General features: G+C 37.5%; 1 protein-coding gene across 1 annotated transcript; it reads left to right on the top strand.

Moving 5' to 3' along the window:
- The first annotated feature begins 21,045 nt into the window (after positions 1–21,045).
- LOC141315245 (SCAN domain-containing protein 3-like) lies at positions 21,046–22,956 on the top strand. Its single transcript, XM_073832674.1, has one exon. It carries the CDS (start codon positions 21,046–21,048, stop codon positions 22,954–22,956), a length of 1,911 nt encoding a protein of 636 aa, XP_073688775.1.
- Positions 22,957–23,340: the final 384 nt, after the last annotated feature.

The raw sequence follows: 23,340 nt of genomic DNA on the forward strand, positions 1-23,340 counted from the left end.
GATAGTATGCTTTTAATACAGTAAAAATAGGAGAAATATGTCAAAGTCACTTAAATGTGCCAAATTTCCTGCTGCCAGCTGGTGGCGCTATGCCTATAACTGATTATTGACATGTAGATGTGTTCAGGCCACCACTTTCATCAAACATATGAAGTTTGGTGCAGATTGACCTTGGTATTTTTGAGTTAGTGAAAGATATGATATATCCTGCTGCCAACAGGTGGCGCTATGATAATATCTGAATATTGGTCTTTAGGTGTCTTCAGGCCAGGACTCTCACCAAACCTGTGAAGTTTGAGGCAGATCGGACATTTTATGGCTGAGTTATAACAACTTCTATGTCCATGGCGAAACATCAAACTTTGTCATGCAGCCACAGACACGCCCTTTAACGAAAACTCAAGATCTTCGCAATTTAACATCTTTAAGGCCTCTAGATCAGACTGACCAAATATAATGTTGATATCATTAAATCTCTAGGAGGAGTTTGATACAAGTCATTTCCTGTTGCCAACAGGTGGCGCTGTGATTATAATAGAATATTGGCCTTCAGATTGGTTCAGGCCAGGACTCTTATCGAACATGTGAAGTTTGAGGCAAATCGGACATTTTATGGCTGAGTTATAACAAGTGTATTATCCATGGCGAGACCTCGAAATTTGTCAGGCCGCCACGGACACGCCCTTCAACGAAAACTCAAGATCTTCGCAATTTAACATCACTAAAGCCTTTTTATTAGACTGACCGATTTTGGTGTTGATCTGATTAAATCTCTTGGACGAGTTTGTTGCAGAGAACAGCATGACACTTCCTGTTGCCAGCAGGTGGCGCTATGAGTAAAACTGAATATGGGCATGTAGATGTCATCAGGTCAGGAGTGTTATCACACATGTGAAGTTTGGGACAGATCGGACTTTGTATGCCTGAGTTATAGCAACTTCCTTTTTCATGGCGAAACGTCGAAATTTGCGAGGCCGCCATGGACACGCCCTCTGATGAAAACTCTAGATCTTCACAATATAACGTCACAAAGGGCTTTAGACTAGACTCGGCAAATTTGGCGTTGATCCGAATAAATCTCTAGGAGGAGTTCGTTCTAGTACGACGCCTGAAAATGGCAAAAATGACACAAATTTTGTTGAGAATATTAATATTAACAGACTTCCTGTTGGGTTCCGGATTTTGCTCCAAGAGGCTTTTTTGTAGGTATTGGTGTGTTACATGTGTGTACCGATTTCCGTGCATGTACGTGAATCACAGCTGAAAGCGCACACCGCTGAAAATCTAAAGGTGGCGCTGTCGAGCCATTTTGCCACACCCACTTCTGAAACCCATATCAGACGTAAATTTTCGCCAGGTTTGATGTGTCTGCAAAGTTTTGTGAGTTTTCGGGCATGTTTAGGTCCTCTAAAATGCGATTCATTTTGGAGAAGAAGAAGAATAATAATAATAATAATAATAATAATAAACGGAGCAGATTCAATAGGGTCCTCACACCATCGGTGCTCGGGCCCTAATAAGAAACGGAGCAGATCCAATAGGGTCCTCACACCATCGGTGCTCGGGCCCTAATAATAAACGAAGCAGATCCAATAGGGTCCTCACACCATCGGTGCTCGGGCCCTAATTAAAGCTGCAAGCAGCGATGAACGGGCCCTCGCACACGGGCTCACCGCCGACCGGTGGCTTTAGGAACACAGCAAATGGTGGGTAGTATGCTTTTAATACAGTAAAAATAGGAGAAATATGTCAAAGTCACTTAAATGTGCCAAATTTCCTGCTGCCAGCTGGTGGCGCTATGCCTATAACTGATTATTGACATGTAGATGTGTTCAGGCCACCACTTTCATCAAACATATGAAGTTTGGTGCAGATTGACCTTGGTATGTTTGAGTTAGTGAAAGATATGATATATCCTGCTGCCAACAGGTGGCGCTATGATAATATCTGAATATTGGTCTTTAGGTGTCTTCAGGCCAGGACTCTCACCAAACCTGTGAAGTTTGAGGCAGATCGGACAGTTTATGGCTGAGCTATAACAACTTCTATGTCCATGGCGAAACATCAAACTTTGTCATGCAGCCACAGACACGCCCTTTAACGAAAACTCAAGATCTTCGCAATTTAAATTCTTTAAGGCCTCTAGATCAGACTGAGCAAATATAATGTTGATATCATTAAATCTCTAGGAGGAGTTTGATACAAGTCATTTCCTGTTGCCAACAGGTGGCGCTGTGATTATAATAGAATATTGGCCTTCAGATTGGTTCAGGCCAGGACTCTTATCGAACATGTGAAGTTTGAGGCAAATCGGACATTTTATGGCTGAGTTATAACAAGTGTATTATCCATGGCGAGACCTCGAAATTTGCCAGGCCACCACGGACACGCCCTTCAACAAAAACTCAAGATCTTCGCAATTTAACATCGCTAAAGCGTTTTTATTAGACTGACCGATTTTGGTGTTGATCTGATAAAATCTCTTGGAGGAGTTTGTTGCAGAGTGCAGCATGACACTTCCTGTTGCCAGCAGGTGGCGCTATGAGTAAAACTGAATATGGGCATGTAGATGTCATCAGGTCAGGAGTGTTATCACACATGTGAAGTTTGGGACGGATCGGACATTGTATGCCTGAGTTATAGCAACTTCCTTTTTCATGGCGAAACATCGAAATTTGCGAGGCCGCCATGGACACGCCCTCCGATAAAAACTCTAGATCTTCACAATTTAACGTCACAAAGGGCTTTAGACTAGACTCTGCAAATTTGGTGTTGATCCGAATAAACCTCTAGGAGGAGTTCGTTCAAGTACGACGCCTGAAAATGGCAAAAATGACACAAATTTTGTTGAGAATATTAATATTAACCGACTTCCTGTTGGGTTCCGGATTTTGCTCCAAGAGGCTTTTTTGTAGGTATTGGTGTGTTACATGTGTGTACCGATTTCCGTGCATGTACGTGAATCACAGCTGAAAGCGCACACCGTGGAACGTGTAAAGGTGGCGCTGTCGAGCCATTTTGCCACACCCACTTCTGAAACCCATATCAGACGTAAATTTTCGCCAGGTCTGATGTGTGTGCGAAGTTTCATGAGTTTTCGGGTATGTCTAAGCCCTCAAAAATGCGATTCATTTTGGAGAAGAATAATAATAATAATTAAAGCTGCAAGCAGCGATGAACGGGCCCTCGCACCAGGGCTCACCGCCGACCGGTGGCTTTAGGAAAACAGCAAACGGTGGGCATTATGCTTTTAATACAGTAAATGTAGGAAAAATAGATCAAAGTCACTTAAATGTGCCAAACTTCCTGCTGCCAGCTGGTGGCGCTATGCCTGTAACTGATTATTGACATGTAGATGTGTTCAGGCCAGCACTTTCATCAAACATATGAAGTCTGGTGCAGATTGACCTTGGTATGTTTAAGTTAGTGCAAGATATGATATATCCTGCTGTCAATAGGTGGCGCTATGATAATATCTGAATATTGGCCTTAAGATGTCTTCAGGCCAGGACTCTTATCAAACATGTGAAGTTTGAGGCAGATTGGACATTTTATGGCTGAGTTATAACAACTTCTATGTCCATGACCAAATATCAAACTTTGTCAGGCCACCACGGACATGCCCTTCAACGAAAACTCAAGATCTTCGCAATTTAACATCACTAAAGCCTTTTTATTAGACTGACCGATTTTAGTGTTGATCTGTATAAATCTCTTGGAGGAGTTTGTTGTAGAGTACAGCATGACACTTCCTGTTGCCAGCAGGTGGCGCTATGACTATAACTGAATATGGGAATGTAGATGTCTTCAGGTCAGGAGTGTTATCACACATGTGAAGTTTGGGACAGATCGGACATTGTATGCCTGAGTTATAGAAACTTCCTTTTTCATGGCGAAACATCGAAATTTGCGAGACCGCTATGGACACGCCCTCCAATGAAAACTCTAGATCTTTGCAATTTAACGTCACAAAGTGCTTTAGATTACACTCAGCAAATTTGGCGTTAATCCGGATAAATCTCTAGGAGGAGTTCGTTCAAGTACGAGGCCTGAAAATGGCAAAAATGACAAAATTTGCTGAGAAAATTAAAAATAACCGACTTCCTGTTGGGTGTCAAATTTTGCTCCAAGAGGCTTTTTTGTAGGTATTGGACCCTATTTTAAATAGTTACCATGTTTTATGGTCTACAAGCATTTTTAAATATTATTTTAATAGTCTATAAGCATCTGTGAAATAATTATAAACAAATATATTGAAAATAAATACATATTAACTTAGTTGATTTTTTGGCCTTTTTGTATTTGTTTCTCATTCTAATTAAGTGAACTGAGCAGTATAGTGTCATACTTATAAGATACTTTGTTCTATCAGTGAGAGTGTATATATGTATTTAAATCACATAATTTTTCCTTAAAAGATAAAAAAAATATTTTAATGCTCTTTAAGCACCTATACAAAATAATTATGTAAAATTACACTGACAGTACAGTCTATATCAACTGATTCTATGGATTATTGTCATTCTTATACACTGACAATGAGCTAAATAGCATTAGAGGTCAAACGATTCCTTATTTTATGAGGACCTCTAGTGTTCATCCCTGGTATTAGAGCTTTAATCTGACGAATTTATTTGACACTTTTAATGTTTTTGGGGCCTCTGAGCATGATAACATTTTGAAACTACACGTATTTCCTAAGAATTTCTTGTTCTTTATATGTAAAAAGTTTTGATGAGTAAGAATAATGCAATTTAAAGATATATGAAAATAACTCTTCATCTTTTTTATTGTTACTTTCATAAATCACCACATCAACACCGTTCAAGATATCCCAAAGCCGTTCACAATATAGGGAACATTTTCCCTATATTCTGAGGATGATGATAAGAACATGTAATTCATGATGATAACAAAATGTTATTATTGCTTGCTTTACGTCCACCACTTCTGTTTAAATGTCATCGTTACCTATCTGTTCCATTTGTGTGTGGACATTGCTTTGCAGGTGACTCCTGTTATAAGACATCACTTTTAAGCGCTACATAACTAAGAAAGAATCAATTAGGAAAACTGTGCCCAGTTGGCACATGCATTCACAGTAACCCTCAGCCAGTTTGGATTTAAAGTTTACAGAATTGAAAGGGTTAGACTTTAAAATCAACACACAGACACATACACACAATATATACAATTTTGCCATCCAGTTTCATTTGTTAACATTGTTGTTGAACAAAAATTAAACAGCATTTATTAATGTAAATTAATATTATGCTAAAAAAAGTATTCATATATTGTTTAAAGGTAAATTAGTATCTTTTAACATTACATTGTGTACAGCAATACACAATAAAGTGCTCTATAAACGCTTAATTCTTTCAAAATATCTTTAAAAATCAAGTTGAGTATTTTAATGGGGCGATATATATATATATATATATAACTGATCTTAAAATAATGGTTTTCAGATGTTTTGAACAGATAATAGCAAAGTTTGTTTTGTTGTCAAAGTTTGTCTTGAAATTTTTAATTATTATAATTTTATTTTTAATAAATAACACTATGAAAATATTGTCTACAATGAAGATAAATCACTCATGCTTAAAAGTTGTATATTTCTTAATCTTTTGCTATGTGACTGAATAGGACAAGTTCATGGTATAGTTCAAAATAAATAAAAAACAACAACTGCAAAATACAAACAATGAAAGACTTAATGACCCTTTATATTTTCTCAAAATATCAGACTCTCAAAGATCAGACATATTTATGTAATTAAAGTACATATATGTGCATTTCTTCCTTGGTCTGTAGCATGGCTCTCTACTCTGTCACCCTCTCTGCCTCTCACCCCTCCCCCCTGCAATAATGAGCTTCTCTCAGCCTGACTGAACGCACATACATACAGTAGAGACATTCACCCAGAGTGACAGCAGGTTTCTGATTTCGTTTTTTAATTTTCATTAATTCATTGAAGCTTGTAGAAAATTTATATTAACAGCACTTGCTCAGAATGATTAGATCTCTGTGTGAAAAAAGTTGTAAAGAGTTTGGATGCTGCACTTTAAAGATATAAAAAAAATGACGGTTATGTTTTTTACTACATCTTTAAAAAATCACCACGTCAACACCGTTCAAGATATCCAAAATCCGCTCGCAATTTAACATCTTCAGAATCTTCTCTTCATTTTAAAAAAGTTTGGTTTGAATAGCTGGTTGTTCTTAGAAGGAGTGTGAATTTGTTTACAGCCTGATTTTTCCAAAAAAACACATTCAAATGGAAATAGCCGGCTTCCTGTTGGTCTTAGCTAATGAGTTTAATTTAGAAAGTTGTCCAGATTGATGAGAACAATATATGTACAGAGTTTGGTGACTGTAGGAAAAACTAACCCCCCAACTTTTGTCAAAAGATGGCGCTATAGAGTGCCTGCTCCACGCCCATTTATGACCTTTTGCCAGTGTCAAACTATCATTAATATTGATGTGTGTGTTGAGTTTCATGAAATTCTTAGCATGTTATCTGCCTCGAAAAGACAGGAATCTAATTTTAAAGTTTGAGACGTTGCCATGGCAACAGCATTTGATTTATCATCGACCCCTTTACATATTCTTATCGGCCGTGTTTTGACATGATTTTGATGAAGTTTAAAGAAAATCAAGTAAAATTAAGAGGCTGATTTCAAAGCATTTTGAAAATGACACGCTTCCTGCTGCCAGTTGGTGGCGCTATAACTTTGACTCATAATAGTCACATTTATGGAATCGCCATCATACAACGAACAATCTGGTGAAATTTCATCAGAATCAGGCAATGTGTGCAACAGTTATTAGACACTTCCTGTTTCTCATTTCTCGCCATAACTTTGTCGCCTTGCCACGGCCAAACCGTTCGAGATATCAAAAATCCCCTCGCAATTTAGCGTCCCCAATGTCTTGAGATCATGCTGACCGAGTTTGGTGACAATCCTATCGAAACCCTGGGAGGAGTACGTTAAATTCCAGAGCATGCGCTTTTTACACAGCCCTAAATATCTCACTTCCTGTTGCGTGGAGAAAATGACATAGAGTACAAAAGTTGTTCAGCTCAATGAGTTCTATATGTGTACCGAGTTTCATACGTGTACGTTCAAGTATGTGTGCTATATGGCCCTCAAAATTCCAGGGGGCGCTGTAGAGTCCCCTTGCCACGCCCCGGGACCAGCCTCTGTGGCGTCCTGATGGCCGCAGATTCCGACGTCTGTGCAAATTTTCAAGAGTTTTTGAGTATGTTAAGACCCCCTTAAGTGCCCGGAAGGTTAACAAAAAAAAAAATAAAAAAAAAAAATAAGAATCCTTAGAAGAACAATAGGGCCTTCGCCCTTTTGGGCTCGGGCCCTAATAATAATAATAATAATTAAAGCTGCGAGCAGCGATGAACGGGCCCTCGCACCCGGGCTCACCGCCGACCGGTGGCTTCAGGAAAACAGCAAACGGTGGGCAGTATGCTTTTAATACAGTAAATGTAGGAGAAATATGTCAAAGTCACTTAAATGTGCCAAACTTGCTGCTGCCAGCTGGTGGCGCTATGCCTATAACTGATTATTGGCATGTAGATGTGTTCAGGCCAGCACTATTATCAAACATATGAAGTTTGGTGCAGATTGACCTTGGTATGTTTGAGTTAGTGAAATATATGAGATATCCTGCTGCCAACAGGTGGCGCTATGATAATATCTGAATATTGGTCTTTAGGTGTCTTCAGGCCAGGACTCTTACCAAACCTGTGAATTTTGTGGCAGATCAGACATTTTCAGGCTAAGTTATAACCACTTCTATGTCTATGCAGAAACATCAAACTTTGTCAGGCCACCACGGACATGCCCTTTAATGAAAACTCAAGATCTTCACAATTTAACATCTCTAAGGCTTCAAGATCAGACTGACCAAATATAATGTTGATTTAACTAAATGCAATCAATGCAAGGACTTCAGATAAATGCCAACTGTGAACCAGTATGCTACAAATGATGATAAGAACATGATTCATGATGATAGCAAAATGTTATTATTGCTTCCTTTACATCCACCACTTCTGCTTAAATGTCATTGTTACCTATCTGTACAATTTTTGTGTGGATATTGCTTTGCTGGTGACTCCTGTTATAAGACATCACTCTTAAGTGCTACATAACTAAGAATCAATAAGGAAGACGGTGCCCAGTTGGCACATGCATTCACAGTAATCCTCTGCTAGTTTGGATTTTAAGTTTACAGAATTGAAAGGGTTACACTTTAAAATCAACACACAGACACATACACACAAAATATAAAATGTTGCCATCCAGTTTCATTTGTTAAAATTAACTATATTAGTTAACATGACCAATACATAAATAGCATTTATTAATGTTAATTAATATTAAGCTAAAAAAAGTATTCATATAAAGTGTATTTACTGTGAATTAACATGAACATGAACACAGTTCATGTGGGTGTACAGCAATACACAATAAAGTGCTCTATAAACTCTTCATTCTTTCAAAATATCTTTAAAAATCAAGTTGAGTATTTTAACGGGGTGATATATATATATTTATAACTGATCTTAAAATTATGGTTTTCAGATGTTTTGAAGAGATAACAGTAACGTTTGTTTTGTTGTCAAAGTCTGTCTTAATTTTTTATTATTATTATTTTATATTCAATAAATAACACTATGTAAATATTGTCTATCAATGAAGATAAATTGATCATGCTAAAAAGTTGTATTTTTAAATCTTTTGCTATGTGACTGAATAGGACAAGTTCATGGTACAGTTAAGTAAAAAATAAATAAAAAACAACAACTGCAAATTACGAACAATGAAAGACTTAATGACCCTTTATATTTTCTCAAAATATCGGACTCTCAAAGATCAGACATATTTATGTAATTACACTACATACAGTACATGCATTTTTTGATCAAAGATGGTCTGTAGGATGGATCTCTACTCTGTCACCCTCTCTGCCTCTCACCCCTCCCCCCTGCAATAATGAGCTTCTCTGTGCCTGACTGAACGCACACACATACTGTAGAGACATTCACCAGAGTGACAGCAGGTTTCTGAGTTATTTTTTTAATTTTCTTTAATTCATTGAAGCTTGTATAAAATTTATATTTCCAGCACTTGCTCAGAATGATTAGATCTCTGTGTGAAAAAAGTTTTAAAGAGTTTGGATGCTGCACTTTAAAGATATAAAAAATTAGGGTTATGTTTTTTACTACATCTTTAAAAAATCACCACGTCAACACCGTTCGAGATATCCAAAATCCGCTCGCAATTTAACATCTTCAGAATCTTCTCTTCATGTTAAAAAAGTTTGGTGTGAACAGCTGGTTGTTCTTAGAAGTAGTGTGAATTTGTTTACAGCCTGATTTTTCCAAAAATCCACCTTCAAATCAAAATAGCCGGCTTTCTGTTGGTCTTAGCTAATGAGTTTGATTTAGAAAGTTGTCCAGATTGATGAGAACAATATATGTACAGAGTTTGGTGACTGTAGGAAAAACTAACCCCCCAACTTTTGTCAAAAGATGGCGCTATAGAGTGCCTGCTCCACGCCCATTTATGACCTTTTGCCAGTGTCTAACTATCATTAATATTGACGTGTGTGTTGAGTTTCATGAAATTCTAAGCATGTTATCTGCCTCGAAAAGACAGGAATCAAATTTTAAAGTTTGACGCGTTGCCATGGCAACAGTATTTGATTTATCATCGACCCCTTTACATATTCTCATCGGCCGTGTTTTGACATTATTTTGATGAAGTTTGAAGAAAATCAAGTAAAATTAAGAGGCTGATTTCAAAGGATTTTGAAAATGACACGCTTCCTGCTGCCAGTTGGTGGCGCTATAACTTTGACTCATAATAGTCACATTTATGGAATCGGCATCATACAACAAACAAACTGGTGAAGTTTCATAAGAATCAAGCAATGTGTGCAACAGTAATTAGACACTTCCTGTTTCTCATTTCTCGCCATAACTTTGTCGCCTTGCCACGGCCAAACCGTTCGAGATATCAAAAATCCCCTCGCAATTTAGCGTCCCCAATGTCTTGAGATCATGCTGACCGAGTTTGGTGACAATCCTATGGAAACCCTGGGAGGAGTACGTTAAATTCCAGAGCATGCGCTTTTTAAACAGCCCTAAATATCTCACTTCCTGTTGCGTTCAGCCCATGACATAGAGTACAAAAGTTGTTTGGCTCAGTGAGATCTATATGTGTACCGAGTTTCATATCAATACGTGCAAGTATGTGTGCGCAGTACATCAAGTTTTCAAACTGTGTTCCAGGGGGCGCTGTAGAGGCCCTGAACCACGCCCGGGTCCCAGCCTCTGTGGCGTCCGGACGACGGCAGATTCCGACATGTGTGCAAATTTTCAAGAGTTTTTGAGTATGTTAAGGCCCCCAAAAGTGCCCCAACGGTTGAAAAAAAAAAAAAAAAAAAAAAAAAAAAAATAAGAACCCTTAGAAGAACAATAGGGCCTTCGCCCTTTTGGGCTCGGGCCCTAATAATAATAATAATAATAATAATAAACGAAGCAGATCCAATAGGGTCCTCACACCATCGGTGCTCGGGCCCTAATTAAAGCTGCGAGCAGCGATGAACGGGCCCTCGCACCCGGGCTCACCGCCGACCGGTGGCTTCAGGAAAACAGCAAACGGTGGGCAGTATGCTTTTAATACAGTAAATATAGAAAAAATGTCATAAGTCATTTAAATGTGCCAAACTTGCCGCTGCCAGCTGGTGGCGCTATGCCTATAACTGATTATTGGCATGTAGATGTGTTCAGGCCAGCACTATTATCAAATATATGAAGTTTGGTGCAGATTGACCTTGGTGTGTTTGAGTTAGTGAAATATATGAGATATCCTGCTGCCAACAGGTGGCGCTATGATAATATCTGAATATTGGTCTTTAGGTGTCTTCAGGCCAGGACTCTTACCAAACCTGTGAATTTTGTGGCAGATCAGACATTTTCAGGCTAAGTTATAACAACTTCTATGTCTATGCAGAAACATCAAACTTTGTCAGGCCATCACGGACATGCCCTTTAATGAAAACTCAAGATCTTCACAATTTAACATCTCTAAGGCCTCAAGATCAGACTGACCAAATATAATGTTGATTTAATTAAATGCAATCAATGCAAGGACTTCAAATAGATGCCAACTGTGAACCAGTATGCTACAAATAAGAACATGTATTTCATGATGATAGCAAAATGTTATTACTGCTTCCTTTATATCCACCACTTCTGCTTAAATGTCATTGTTACCTATCTGTACAATTTTTGTATAATATATTTTTGTATAAAATCAATTTTTGTCATAACTAAGAATCAATAAGGAAGACGGTGCCCAGTTGGCACATGCATTCACAGTAACCATCTGCTAGTTTGGATTTTAAGTTTACAGAATTGAAAGGGTTACACTTTAAAATCAACACACAGACACATACACACAAAATATAAAATGTTGCCATTCAGTTTCATTTGTTAAAATTAACTATATCAGTTAACATGACCAATAAATAAATAGCATTTATTAATGTTAATTAATATTAAGCTAAAAAAAAGTATTCATATAAAGTTTATGTACAGTGAATTAACATGAACATGAACACAGTTCATGTGGGTGTACAGCAATACACAATAAAGTGCTCTATAAACGCTTCATTCTTTCAAAATATCTTTAAAAATCAAGTTGAGTATTTTAACGGGGTGATATATATATTTATAACTGTTCTTAAAATTATGGTTTTCAGATGTTTTGAAGAGATAACAGTAACGTTTGTTTTGTTGTCAAAGTTTGTCTTAATTTTTTATTATTATTATTTTATATTCAATAAATAACACTATGTAAATATTGTCTATCAATGAAGATAAATTGATCATGCTAAAAAGTTGTATTTTTTTTAAATCTTTTGCTATGTGACTGAATAGGACAAGTTCATGGTACAGTTAAGTAAAAAATAAATAAAAAACAACAACTGCAAAATACGAACAATGAAAGACTTAGTGACCCTTTATATTTTCTCAAAATATCAGACTCTCAAAGATCAGACATATTTATGTAATTACACTACATACAGTATGTGCATTTTGTTCAAAGATGGTCTGTAGAATGGCTCTCTACTCTGTCACCCTCTCTGCCTCTCACCCCTCCCCCCTGCAATAATGAGCTTCTCTGTGCCTGACTGAACGCACACACATACTGTAGAGACATTCACCCAGAGTGACAGCAGGTTTCTGAGTTCTTTTTTTAATTTTCTTTAATTCATTGAAGCTTGTATAAAATTAATATTTCCAGCACTTGCTCAGAATGATTAGATCTATGTGTGAAAAAAGTTTTAAAGAGTTTGGATGCTGCACTTTAAAGATATAAAAAATTAGGGTTATGTTTTTTACTACATCTTTAAAAAATCACCACGTCAACACCGTTCGAGATATCCCAAATCCGCTCGCAATTTAACATCTTCAGAATCTTCTCTTCATGTTAAAAAAGTTTGGTGTGAAAAGCTGGTTGTTCTTAGGAGTAGTGTGAATTTGTTTACTACCTGATTTTTCAAAAAATCCACATTCAAATTAAAATAGCCGGCTTTCTGTTGGTCTTAGCTAATGAGTTTGATTTAGAAAGTTGTCCAGATTGATGAGAACAATATAAGTACAGAGTTTGGTGACTGTAGGAAAAACTAACCCCCCAACTTTTGTCAAAAGATGGCGCTATAGAGTGCCTGCTCCACGCCCATTTATGACCTTTTGCCAGTGTCTAACTATCATTAATATTGATGTGTGTGTTGAGTTTCATGAAATTCTAAGCATGTTATCTGCCTCGAAAAGACAGGAATGTAATTTTAAAGTTTGACACGTTGCCATGGCAACAGCATTTGATTTATCATCGACCCCTTTACATATTCTTATCGGCCGTGTTTTGACATGATTTTGATGAAGTTTAAAGAAAATCGAGTAAAATTAAGAGGCTGATTTCAAAGCATTTTGAAAATGACACGTTTCCTGCTGCCAGTTGGTGGCGCTATAACTTTGACTCATAATAGTCACATTTATGGAATCGGCATCATACAAGGAACAAACTGGTGAAGTTTCATCAGAATCAGGCAATGTGTGCAACAGTTATTAGACACTTCCTGTTTCTCATTTCTCGCCATAACTTTGTCGCCTTGCCACGGCCAAACCGTTCGAGATATCAAAAATCTCCTCGCAATTTAGCGTCCCCAATGTCTTGAGATCATGCTGACCGAGTTTGGTGACAATCCCATGGAATTCCTGGGAGGAGTACGTTAAATTCCAGAGCATGCGCTTTTTAAACAGCCCTAAATATCCCACTTCCTGTTGCGTGGAGCCCATGACATAGAGTACAAAAGTTGTTCAGCTCGATGAGTTCTATATGTGTACCGAGTTTCATATGAGTACGTGCAAGTATGTGTGCGCAGTACATCAAGTTTTCAAACTGTGTTCCAGGGGGCGCTGTAGAGGCCCTGAACCACGCCCGGGTCCCAGCCTCTGTGGCGTCCGGACGACGGCAGATTCCGACGTGTGTGCAAATTTTCAAGAGTTTTTGAGTATGTTAAGGCCCCCAAAAGTGCCCCAACGGTTGAAAAAAAAAAAAAAAAAAAAAAAAAAAAAAAACAAATAAGAATCCTTAGAAGAACAATAGGGCCTTCGCCCTTTTGGGCTCGGGCCCTAATAATAATAAACGGAGCAGATTCAATAGGGTCCTCACACCATCGGTGCTCGGGCCCTAATTAAAGCTGCAAGCAGCGTTGACCGGGCCCTCGCCGTCTGGCAGTCGCCATCCCGATAGCATCAGGAAAACGGTGCCCAGTTGGCACATGCATTCACAATAACCCTTTGGACTAACCCTAACTGTCTCTCCTCCTGTCTGACTCTTTCTCTTACCACCCATCCCACCTCCTTACACTCAGCCACTTACCACACAAACACACACATAGAGTGCAGAGCAGAGTGAGATCAGATTTGTTTTTTAATTTTCTTTCATTCGTGGAGTTTTGTATAATTATGAAATGAACTGTGTTTAATCAGAATGAATAGTTATTTGTATGAAAAAAGTTTCGAAGAGTTAGGATGCTGCATTTTAAATATATAATAAATCATTGAAAATTGAAAATGGAAAATAAAATTCTAGGCACGCTATCTGCCTCAAAAACACAGGAAACAAATATTTGAATGTATTTTGTATTTTTATTTATTTGCCATGGCAACAGCATTTGAGGCATCAGGGACGCCTTTACAGACTCTCATCGGCCGTGTTTTTACATCATTCTGATGAAGTTTGAAGAAAATCGAGTACAAATATATTGTTCGTTGTTCGTTCGTGTGTTAGTTCATTAACCAATGTTAACAAAAGAGACCCTATTTTAAATAGTTACCATGTTTTATGATCTACATCCATTTTTAAATATTATTTTAATGATCTATAAGCATCTGTGAAATAATTATAAACAAATATATTAAAAATAAATACATATTAACTTAGTTGATGTATTTGTTTCTCATTCTAATTAAGTGAACTGAGCAGTATAGTGTCATACTTATAAGATTTTTTATTCTATCAGTGAGATTGTATATATGTATATAAATCATATAATTTTTCCTTAAAAGATTAAAAAAAGATTTTAATGCTCTTTAAGCACCTATACAAAATAATTATGTAAAAGTACACTGACAGTACAGTCTATATCAACTGATTCTATGGATTATTTTCATTCTTATACACTGAGAATGAGCTAAATAGCATTAAAGGTCAAACGATTCCTTATCTTATGAGGACCTCTAGTGTTCATCCCTGGTATTAGAGCTTTAATCTGACAAATTTATGTGACACTTTTAATGTTTTTGGGGCCTCTGAGCATGATAACATTTTGAAACTACACGTATTTCCTAAGAATTTCTTGTTCTTTATATGTAAAAAGTTTTGATGAGTTAGAATAATGCAATTTAAAGATACATGAAAATAACTCTTCATCTTTTTTATTGTTACTTTCATAAATCACCACATCAACACCGTTCAAGATGTCCCAAAGCCGTTCACAATTTAACATCTTCAGTATCTTGGCATCATGTTGACAAAGTTTGGTGTGAACTGTCTGATTCTGCTATGAGTGATATGAATTTATTCACAGCTATATTTAAAAACACAGGAAACAAATGTTAAAGTTTGACATGTTGCCATGGCAACAGCATTTGATGTATCAAGGACCCCTTCACAGATTCTCATCGGCCGTGTTTTGATATTATTCTGATGAAGTTTGAAGCAAATTGAGTAAAATTAAGAGGTTGATTTAAAAGCGTTTTGCAAGCAACACACTTCCTGCTGCCAGTTGGTGGCGCTATAAATTTGACTCATAATAGTCACATCTCTGTGATCGGTATCATACGACGAACAAACTGCTTAAGTTTGGTCAAAATCAGATAAAGTGTGTCAAAATTATTAGACATTTCCTGTTTCTCATTTCTCGCCATAATTTGTCGCCCTGCCACGGCCAAACCGTTCGAGATACCAAAAATCCCCTGGCAATTTTGCATTCCCAATATCTTGAGATCATGCTGACCGAGTTTGGTGGCCATCGGTGGAAAGTTCTAGGAGGAGTATTTCAAATTCCACAGCTTGATTTTTCCAAAAATCCATATTTAAATAAAAATAGCTGACTTCCTGTTGGTCGTAGCTAATGGGTGTAAATTAGAAAGTTGTCCGGCTTGATGAGTCCAATATATGTACCGAGTTTGGTGACTGTAGGACAAAGTAACCCCCCAACTTTTGTCAAAAGGTGGCGCTATGGAGCGCCTGCTCCACGCCCATTTATGGGCTTTTATCAGTGTTTAACTGTCATTAATACAGATGTGTGTGTTGAGTTTCATGAAATTCTAAGCATTTTAAGTGGCTCAAAAACACAAAAAACTAAAGTTAAAGTTTGACACGTTTCCATGGCAACATGATAAAAGTTATGGATAACGTCCTTCACAGATTCTTATCGGTCGTGTTTTGACATTATTGGGATGAAGTTTGAAGCAAATTGAGTAAAATTAAGAGGCTGAGTTTAAAGCGTTTCAAAAACGTCACGCTTTCTGCTGCCAGTTGGTGGCGCTATAACTTTGACTCATAATAGTCACATCTCTGTGATCGGCATCAGACGATGAACAAACTGCTGAAGTTTGGTCAAAATCAGACAAAGTGTGTTAAAGTTATTAGACACTTCCTGTTTCTCATTTCTCGCCATAACTTTGTCGCCCCGCCACGGCCAAACCGTTCGAAATATCAAAATTCCCCTGGCAATTTTGCGTCCCCAATGTCTTGAGATCATGCTGACCGAGTTTGGTGGCCATCGGTGGATACACCTAGGAGGAGTATATCAAATTCCATTGCATGCGCTTTTTAGACATCCCTGAATAGCTGACTTCCTGTTGGGCGAAGCACTGACTTTGAGCATGAAAGTTGTTCGGCCCAATGGGGTCTATATGTGTATGAATTTTGATAAATGTAGGTCAACCGGTGTGTGCTCCAGAGTCCCTCAAAAGTAAAAATTTTTAACGCTGTGCCACGCCCCCCCCAGGTCACCCCCCCATGTCAAAGTTTGTCCGGCCCTGATGGCCGCAGGTTCCAATGTGTGTGCAAAGTTTCAAGAGTTTTCGTGTATGTTAAGGGCCCCGAAATGACCCAAAACATTGATGAAATAATAATAATAATAATAATTAAAGCTGCAAGCAGCGATGAACGGGCCCTCGCACCCGGGCTCACCGCCGACCGGTGGCTTTAGGAAAACAGCAAACGGTGGGCAGTATGCTTTTAATACAGTAAATATATGAAAATATGTCATAAGTCATTTAAATGTGCCAAACTTCCCATTGGCAGCTGGTGGCGCTATGCCTATAAATGGCATGTAGATGTGTTCAGGCCAGCACTATTATCAAACATATGAAGTTTGGTGCAGATTGACCTTGGTATGTTTGAGTTAGTGAAAGATATGATATATCCTGGTGTCAACAGGTGGCTAAGATAATATCTGAATATTGGCCTTTAGGTGTCTTCAGGCCAGGACTCTTACCAAACCTCTGAAGTTTGAGGCAGATCAGACATTTTATGGCTGAGTTATTACACCTATGTCCATGGCAAAACAACAAACTTTGTCAGGCCGCCACGGACACGCCCTTTACTGAAACTCAAGATCTTCACAATTTAACATCTCTAAGGCCTCTAGATCAGACTGACCAAATATAATGTTGATTTCATTAAATGTCTAGGAGGAGTTTGCTATAAACCTAATCCCCTGCAAGGACTTCAGATAACGCCAACTGTGAACCAAATGTGAACATTTTCCCTATATTCTGATGATGATGATAAGAACATGTAATTCATGATGATAACAAAATGTTATTATTGCTTGCATTACATTCACCACTTCTGCTTAAATCGTTACCTATCTGTACAATTTGTATGTGGATATTGCTTTGCTGGTGACTCCTGTTATAAGAAATCACTCTTAAGCGCTACATAACTAAGAATCAATAAGGAAAACGGAGTACAGTTGGCAAATGCATTCACAGTAACCCTCTGCTAGTTTGGATTTTAAGTTTACTGAATTGAAAGGGTTACACTTTAAAATCAACACAGAGACACATACACACAATATATAAAATGTTGCCATCCAGTTTCATTTGTTAACATTAACTGTATTAGTTAACATGAACAATAATTAAATAGCATGTATTTATGTTAATTAATATTAAGCTAAAAAAAAGTATTCATATATTGTTTAAAGGTAAATTAGTATCTTTTAGTTTATGTACTGTGAATTAACATGAACATGAACACAGTTCATGTGGGTGTACAGCAATACACAAAGTGCTCTATAAACGCTTAATTCTTTCAAAATATCTTTAAAAATCAAGTTGAGTGTTTTAATGGGGCGATATATATATAACTGATCTTAAAATGATGGTTTTCGGATGTTTTGAACAGATAACAGCAAAGTTTGTTTTGTTGTCAAAGTTTGTCTTGAAATTTTTAATTATTATAATTTTATATTCAATAAATAACACTATGAAAATATTGTCTACAATGAAGATTATTCACTCATGCTTAAAAGTTGTATTTTTCTTAATCTTTTGCTATGTGACTGAATAGGACAAGTTCATGGTACAGTTCAGTAAAAATAAATAAAAACCACAACTGTAAAATACAAACAATGAAAGATTTAATGACCCTTTATATTTTCTCAAAATATCAGACATATTTATGTCGATTACGCTACAGCAATGTGCATCTTCCTCAAAGATGGTCTTAAGCAAAACAGCATGTTCCACTGGTCTCTCTCCCTTACACCCCTCCCCCCTTCAGTCACTCTTCAGTGACTCAATGGTGACTGAACACAGACAGGCACAGGCAGAGTGACAGCAGGTTTCTAATTTCTTTTTTTAATTTTCTTTAATTCATAGAAGCTTGTATAAAATTGATATTTACACCACTTGCTCAGAATGATAAGATCTCTGTGTGAAAAAAGTTGTAAAGAGTTTGGATGCTGCACTTTAAAGATATAAAAAAATTACGGTTATGTTTTTTACTACATCTTTAAAAAATCACCACGTCAACACCGTTCAAGATATCCCAAATTCCCTCGCAATTTAACATCTTCAGAATCTTCTCTTCATGTTAAAAAAGTTTGGTGTGAATACCTTATTTTTCTTAGAAGGAGTGTGAATTTGTTTACAGCCTGATTTTTCCAAAAATCCACATTCAAATCAAAATAGCCGGCTTCCTGTTGGTCTTAGCTAATGAGTTTGATTTAGAAAGTTGTCCAGATTGATGAGAACAATATATGTACAGAGTTTGGTGACTGTAGGAAAAACTAACCCCCCAACTTTTGTCAAAAGATGGCGCTATAGAGTGCCTGCTCCACGCCCATTTATGACCTTTTGCCAGTGTCTAACTATCATTAATATTGACCTGTGTGTTGAGTTTAATGAAATTCTAAGCATGTTATCTGCCTCGAAAAGACAGGAATCAAATTTTAAAGTTTGACACGTTGCCATGGCAACAGCATTTGATTTATCATCGACCCCTTTACATATTCTCATCGGCCGTGTTTTGACATTATTTTGATGAAGTTTGAAGAAAATCAAGTAAAATTAAGAGGCTGATTTCAAAGGATTTTGAAAATGACACGCTTCCTGCTGCCAGTTGGTGGCGCTATAACTTTGACTCATAATAGTCACATTTATGGAATCGGCATCATACAACGAACAAACTGGTGAAGTTTCATAAGAATCAAGCAATGTGTGCAACAGTAATTAGACACTTCCTGTTTCTCATTTCTCGCCATAACTTTGTCGCCTTGCCACGGCCAAACCGTTCGAGATATCAAAAATCTCCTCGCAATTTAGCGTCCCCAATGTCTTGAGATCATGCTGACCGAGTTTGGTGACAATCCTATGGAAACCCTGGGAGGAGTACGTTAAATTCCAGAGCATGCGCTTTTTAAACAGCCCTAAATATCTCACTTCCTGTTGCGTTCAGCCCATGACATAGAGTACAAAAGTTGTTTGGCTCAGTGAGATCTATATGTGTACCGAGTTTCATATCAATACGTGCAAGTATGTGTGCGCAGTACATCAAGTTTTCAAACTGTGTTCCAGGGGGCGCTGTAGAGGCCCTGAACCACGCCCGGGTCCCAGCCTCAGTGGCGTCCTGATGGCCGCAGATTCCGACGTGTGTGCAAATTTTCAAGAGTTTTTGAGTATGTTAAGGCCCCCAAAAGTGCCCAGAAGGTTTAAAAAAAAAAAAAAAAAAAAAAAATTAAAGCTGCAAGCAGCGATGACCGGGCCCTCGCCATATGCGCAGTCACCATCCCGATAGCATCAGGAAAACGGTGCCCATTTGGCACATGCATTCACAGTAACCCTCTGCCACTTTGGATTTAAAGTTTACAGAATTGAAAGGGTTAAGCATTAATAAATGCTATTTAATTATTGTTCATGTTAACTAATATAGTTAATGTTAACATGAACAATAATTAAATAGCATTTATTAATGTTAATTAATATTAAGCTAAAAAAAAGTATTCATATATTATTAAAAGGTACATTAGTACATTTATTTATATTTGTTAAAAATATTTGTGGGTTCATGTATTAATAATACATTATGAGGGTATTCTTAAGGCATTATAATGAATGCATAACAAATTATAAAAAACCTTATAATATGTTGTATCATCTCATGAGCATTCATAAGAACAGTTTTAATGTATTATAATTTTTTCTTATTATAGCTTTTATGAGTATGATTACCTCCTCATAGTTATAATGTATAAGTCTCATATTTTGCCATCTTACTGATGTCACTTTACTTAAAGCATACAAAGATCACTTATAAGTAATAATAATAATAATTCTCAAATAGCCATAAGATCAGGTATCAGATCAGATGAATGTATAACATGATCAGTTTAATTATTTTGATGGTACCCGTTAGACAGCTTTTTATAAGTAACTCTGCAACTGCATGTCAGCTAGCAGTAATTATTATTTGTTGTGGTAAATATATGCTAACACTGTATTTAGACAGTTCCCCAAAAGACAAACTGATTATAAGTAACTTTGCAAGAACATGAACCTTCTACTTAGCCTAACATTAAACTAAGTCTACACTGTAAGGCATGGGTCTTCAACCGGGGATCCGCGACCCCAAGGGGGTCCGCGGCGGTACTGCAGGGGGTCCGCTAATTAATGTTAGATAATGAATAATTTTTAATTAAAAAAAATTGTTAAAAAGATAAACATGGGTCAAAACATCAAAGATAAAATATTAAAATGTAAAAATAATATAATTACATTAACAGCTTCATTAAAACCATTGCATCCATGTGCAGTCACGTGGATGTAAAATACGTCAACGTAGACTGAGCGCTCTAAAAAAAAAAAAAAAAAAAAAAAAGGAGCGCGCTAATTTGAAAACGCTATGCTAATATAAAATTTAACTCGGCAGAATGGATCGCTTTGTAATATCTACACCACGAATAACGATAAGTCATTCATCCGCCTCTTCAGAGACAGCTGGTGCAAGTCCAGATGTGGATGATAATAAACCCGCTGCAGAAGCCCCGGCCAAACGCAAACGAGATAAGTCCAGAAAGTACTCGGAGACATATCTAAAGCTTGGATTTACGTACAAGGACACGGGCGGCATTGAATTGCCGGTGTGTGTTATTTGTTCAGCCGTACTGTCAAACGAAAGCATGAAACCATCAAAGCTGCAGCGTCATTTGGAGACAAACCATGGTCATCTGCGTGACAAACCACTGGAATACTTTCAGGCTAACCTCAGAACTTTCAAAGGGCAACAGACAATAATGAGAAAATCAGCTAAAGTTGGTGAGCTTGCTTTGAAAGCGTCTTATCAGGTGGCTCTTAGGATTGCTCAGTGCAAAAAACCATATAAAATCGCAGAAGATCTGATATTGCCTGCAGCCACTGATATGTGCAAAACAATGTTTGGGAATGATGACTGTGTGAATAAACTGAAAACCATTCCGTTGTCAGATACAACCATTGCTCGGCGGATTGATGAAATGGCATCTGATGTGAGAGCGCAACTGGTAGAGAAACTGAAGCAGGCAGAGGCCTTTGCATTACAGCTGGATGAGGCTACAGATGTCTCAAAGGATGCGCAGCTTTTGGCATTTGTACGCTTTGCAGATGGAAATGAAATGAAGGAAGAATTTTTGTTTTGTAAACAGCTACCTGAATTCACAACAAGCTCTGAAATTTTCAAAGCAATTGATGAGTTTTTCCAAGAACATGACATACCCTGGGCAAAATGTATCGCGCTGTGTACTGATGGCGCGAGATCCATGGCCGGATTAAAAAGTGGACTAATAGCGCTCGTCGAACAAGTAGCTCCAAATGTGCTTTGGACTCATTGCATGTTGCATAGAGAGTCTCTGGCTGCGAAACAAATGAGTGGAGAATTTTCCGACGTTATGGATTCTGTCGTAAAGGCTGTTAATTTTATCAAGAGGAGTGCTTTGCAAACGCGCCTGTTTGCTTCTCTGCGTGCTGCAGCGGGAGAAGAACACACTACGCTGCTTTATCATTCTGAGGTGCGTTGGCTTTCTCGTGGATCAGTACTGTCGCGTGTGTTTGAGTTACGCGCATCCATTCATGAGTTTTTACTTAAACATTGCGCAGAGCTGGCTGCAAAGTTCAGTGACAATACATGGCTTACTAAATTGGCTTATCTGGCAGATGTTTTCTCGGAGCTGAACAGACTTAACTCTTCTATGCAGGGCCGCAATGCACATGCCATTCAGCTTTATGACAAGATAGATGCTTTACTGAAGAAAATGAAAAGATGGAGAGAGCGTGTCAAGCAGGGAATTTTTTCCATGTTTCCATCTGTGGATGACCTGGGTGATTCTGCTGTGCTTTCTCCGCAAGTGACAAATTTAATTGTTGCGCACTTAGAGGCACTCGAGGGGCAGTTTGGAAAGTACTTTTCTGAAGCTGAGTCCTGGCGAAAGGACAAGACGTGGATACAGTTTCCATTTAAAAACAATGCATCTGATGGATCAAATTTGACAGTGAACGAGCAGGATCAACTGATTGATTTAAGCACTGACAGTACATACAGAAACATATACGAGACATGCCCTCTCGCCCAGTTCTGGATCTCCTGCCAGAAAGACTTTCCTCAACTTGCTACAAAGGCAATGATGAGCATTTTGCCTTTTGCCACAACCTATCTTTGTGAAAGTGCGTTCTCCTCCCTCTCCTACCTGAAAAGCAAATATCGTGCTAAACTGCAGCCTGAGTCTGACATGATACTCTGCCTTGCAACATCGATATCCCCCAGAATAGACAGCCTTTGTGTGATTCACCAGGGTCAGTCATCTCATTAAAGATGTCTTAAAGTTAAAACTGAAGGTCAGGTACTGTAAATATAATTGGACAGACACTAGACGGTAATATTAACATGTAAAGTTATGTAAATGTATAATTATCCTGATAGTAATATTAAATGTAAAGTTCTATTAAAATTCTATGAAGTTCATGTAAATGTATAATTGTCCACCTGACTGTAAAATTAAATGTAAAGTTCTATTAATTAACTGTGTAAGGAAAATGCATGAAACTGTAAATAATTAAGACAACTGTGAACAACTTAATAAATTGTAATTTTAATTGCACAATATTTTTGTTATAAAGCATAAATCTTTTTGAAAGATTTGAAAATATATGAAAATATACAGACAATGAGGCTTGTACAACAACAACATAGTTCT

The sequence above is a fragment of the Garra rufa genome, unplaced genomic scaffold (assembly GCF_049309525.1).
Source record: "Garra rufa unplaced genomic scaffold, GarRuf1.0 hap1_unplaced_015, whole genome shotgun sequence".
NCBI classification, from domain to species: domain Eukaryota; kingdom Metazoa; phylum Chordata; class Actinopteri; order Cypriniformes; family Cyprinidae; genus Garra; species Garra rufa.

Bases quoted from the DNA above. Each gene is read 5' to 3' on its own strand.
- LOC141315245 (XM_073832674.1), top strand. From the start codon at position 21,046: ATGGATCGCTTTGTAATATCTACACCACGAATAACGATAAGTCATTCA.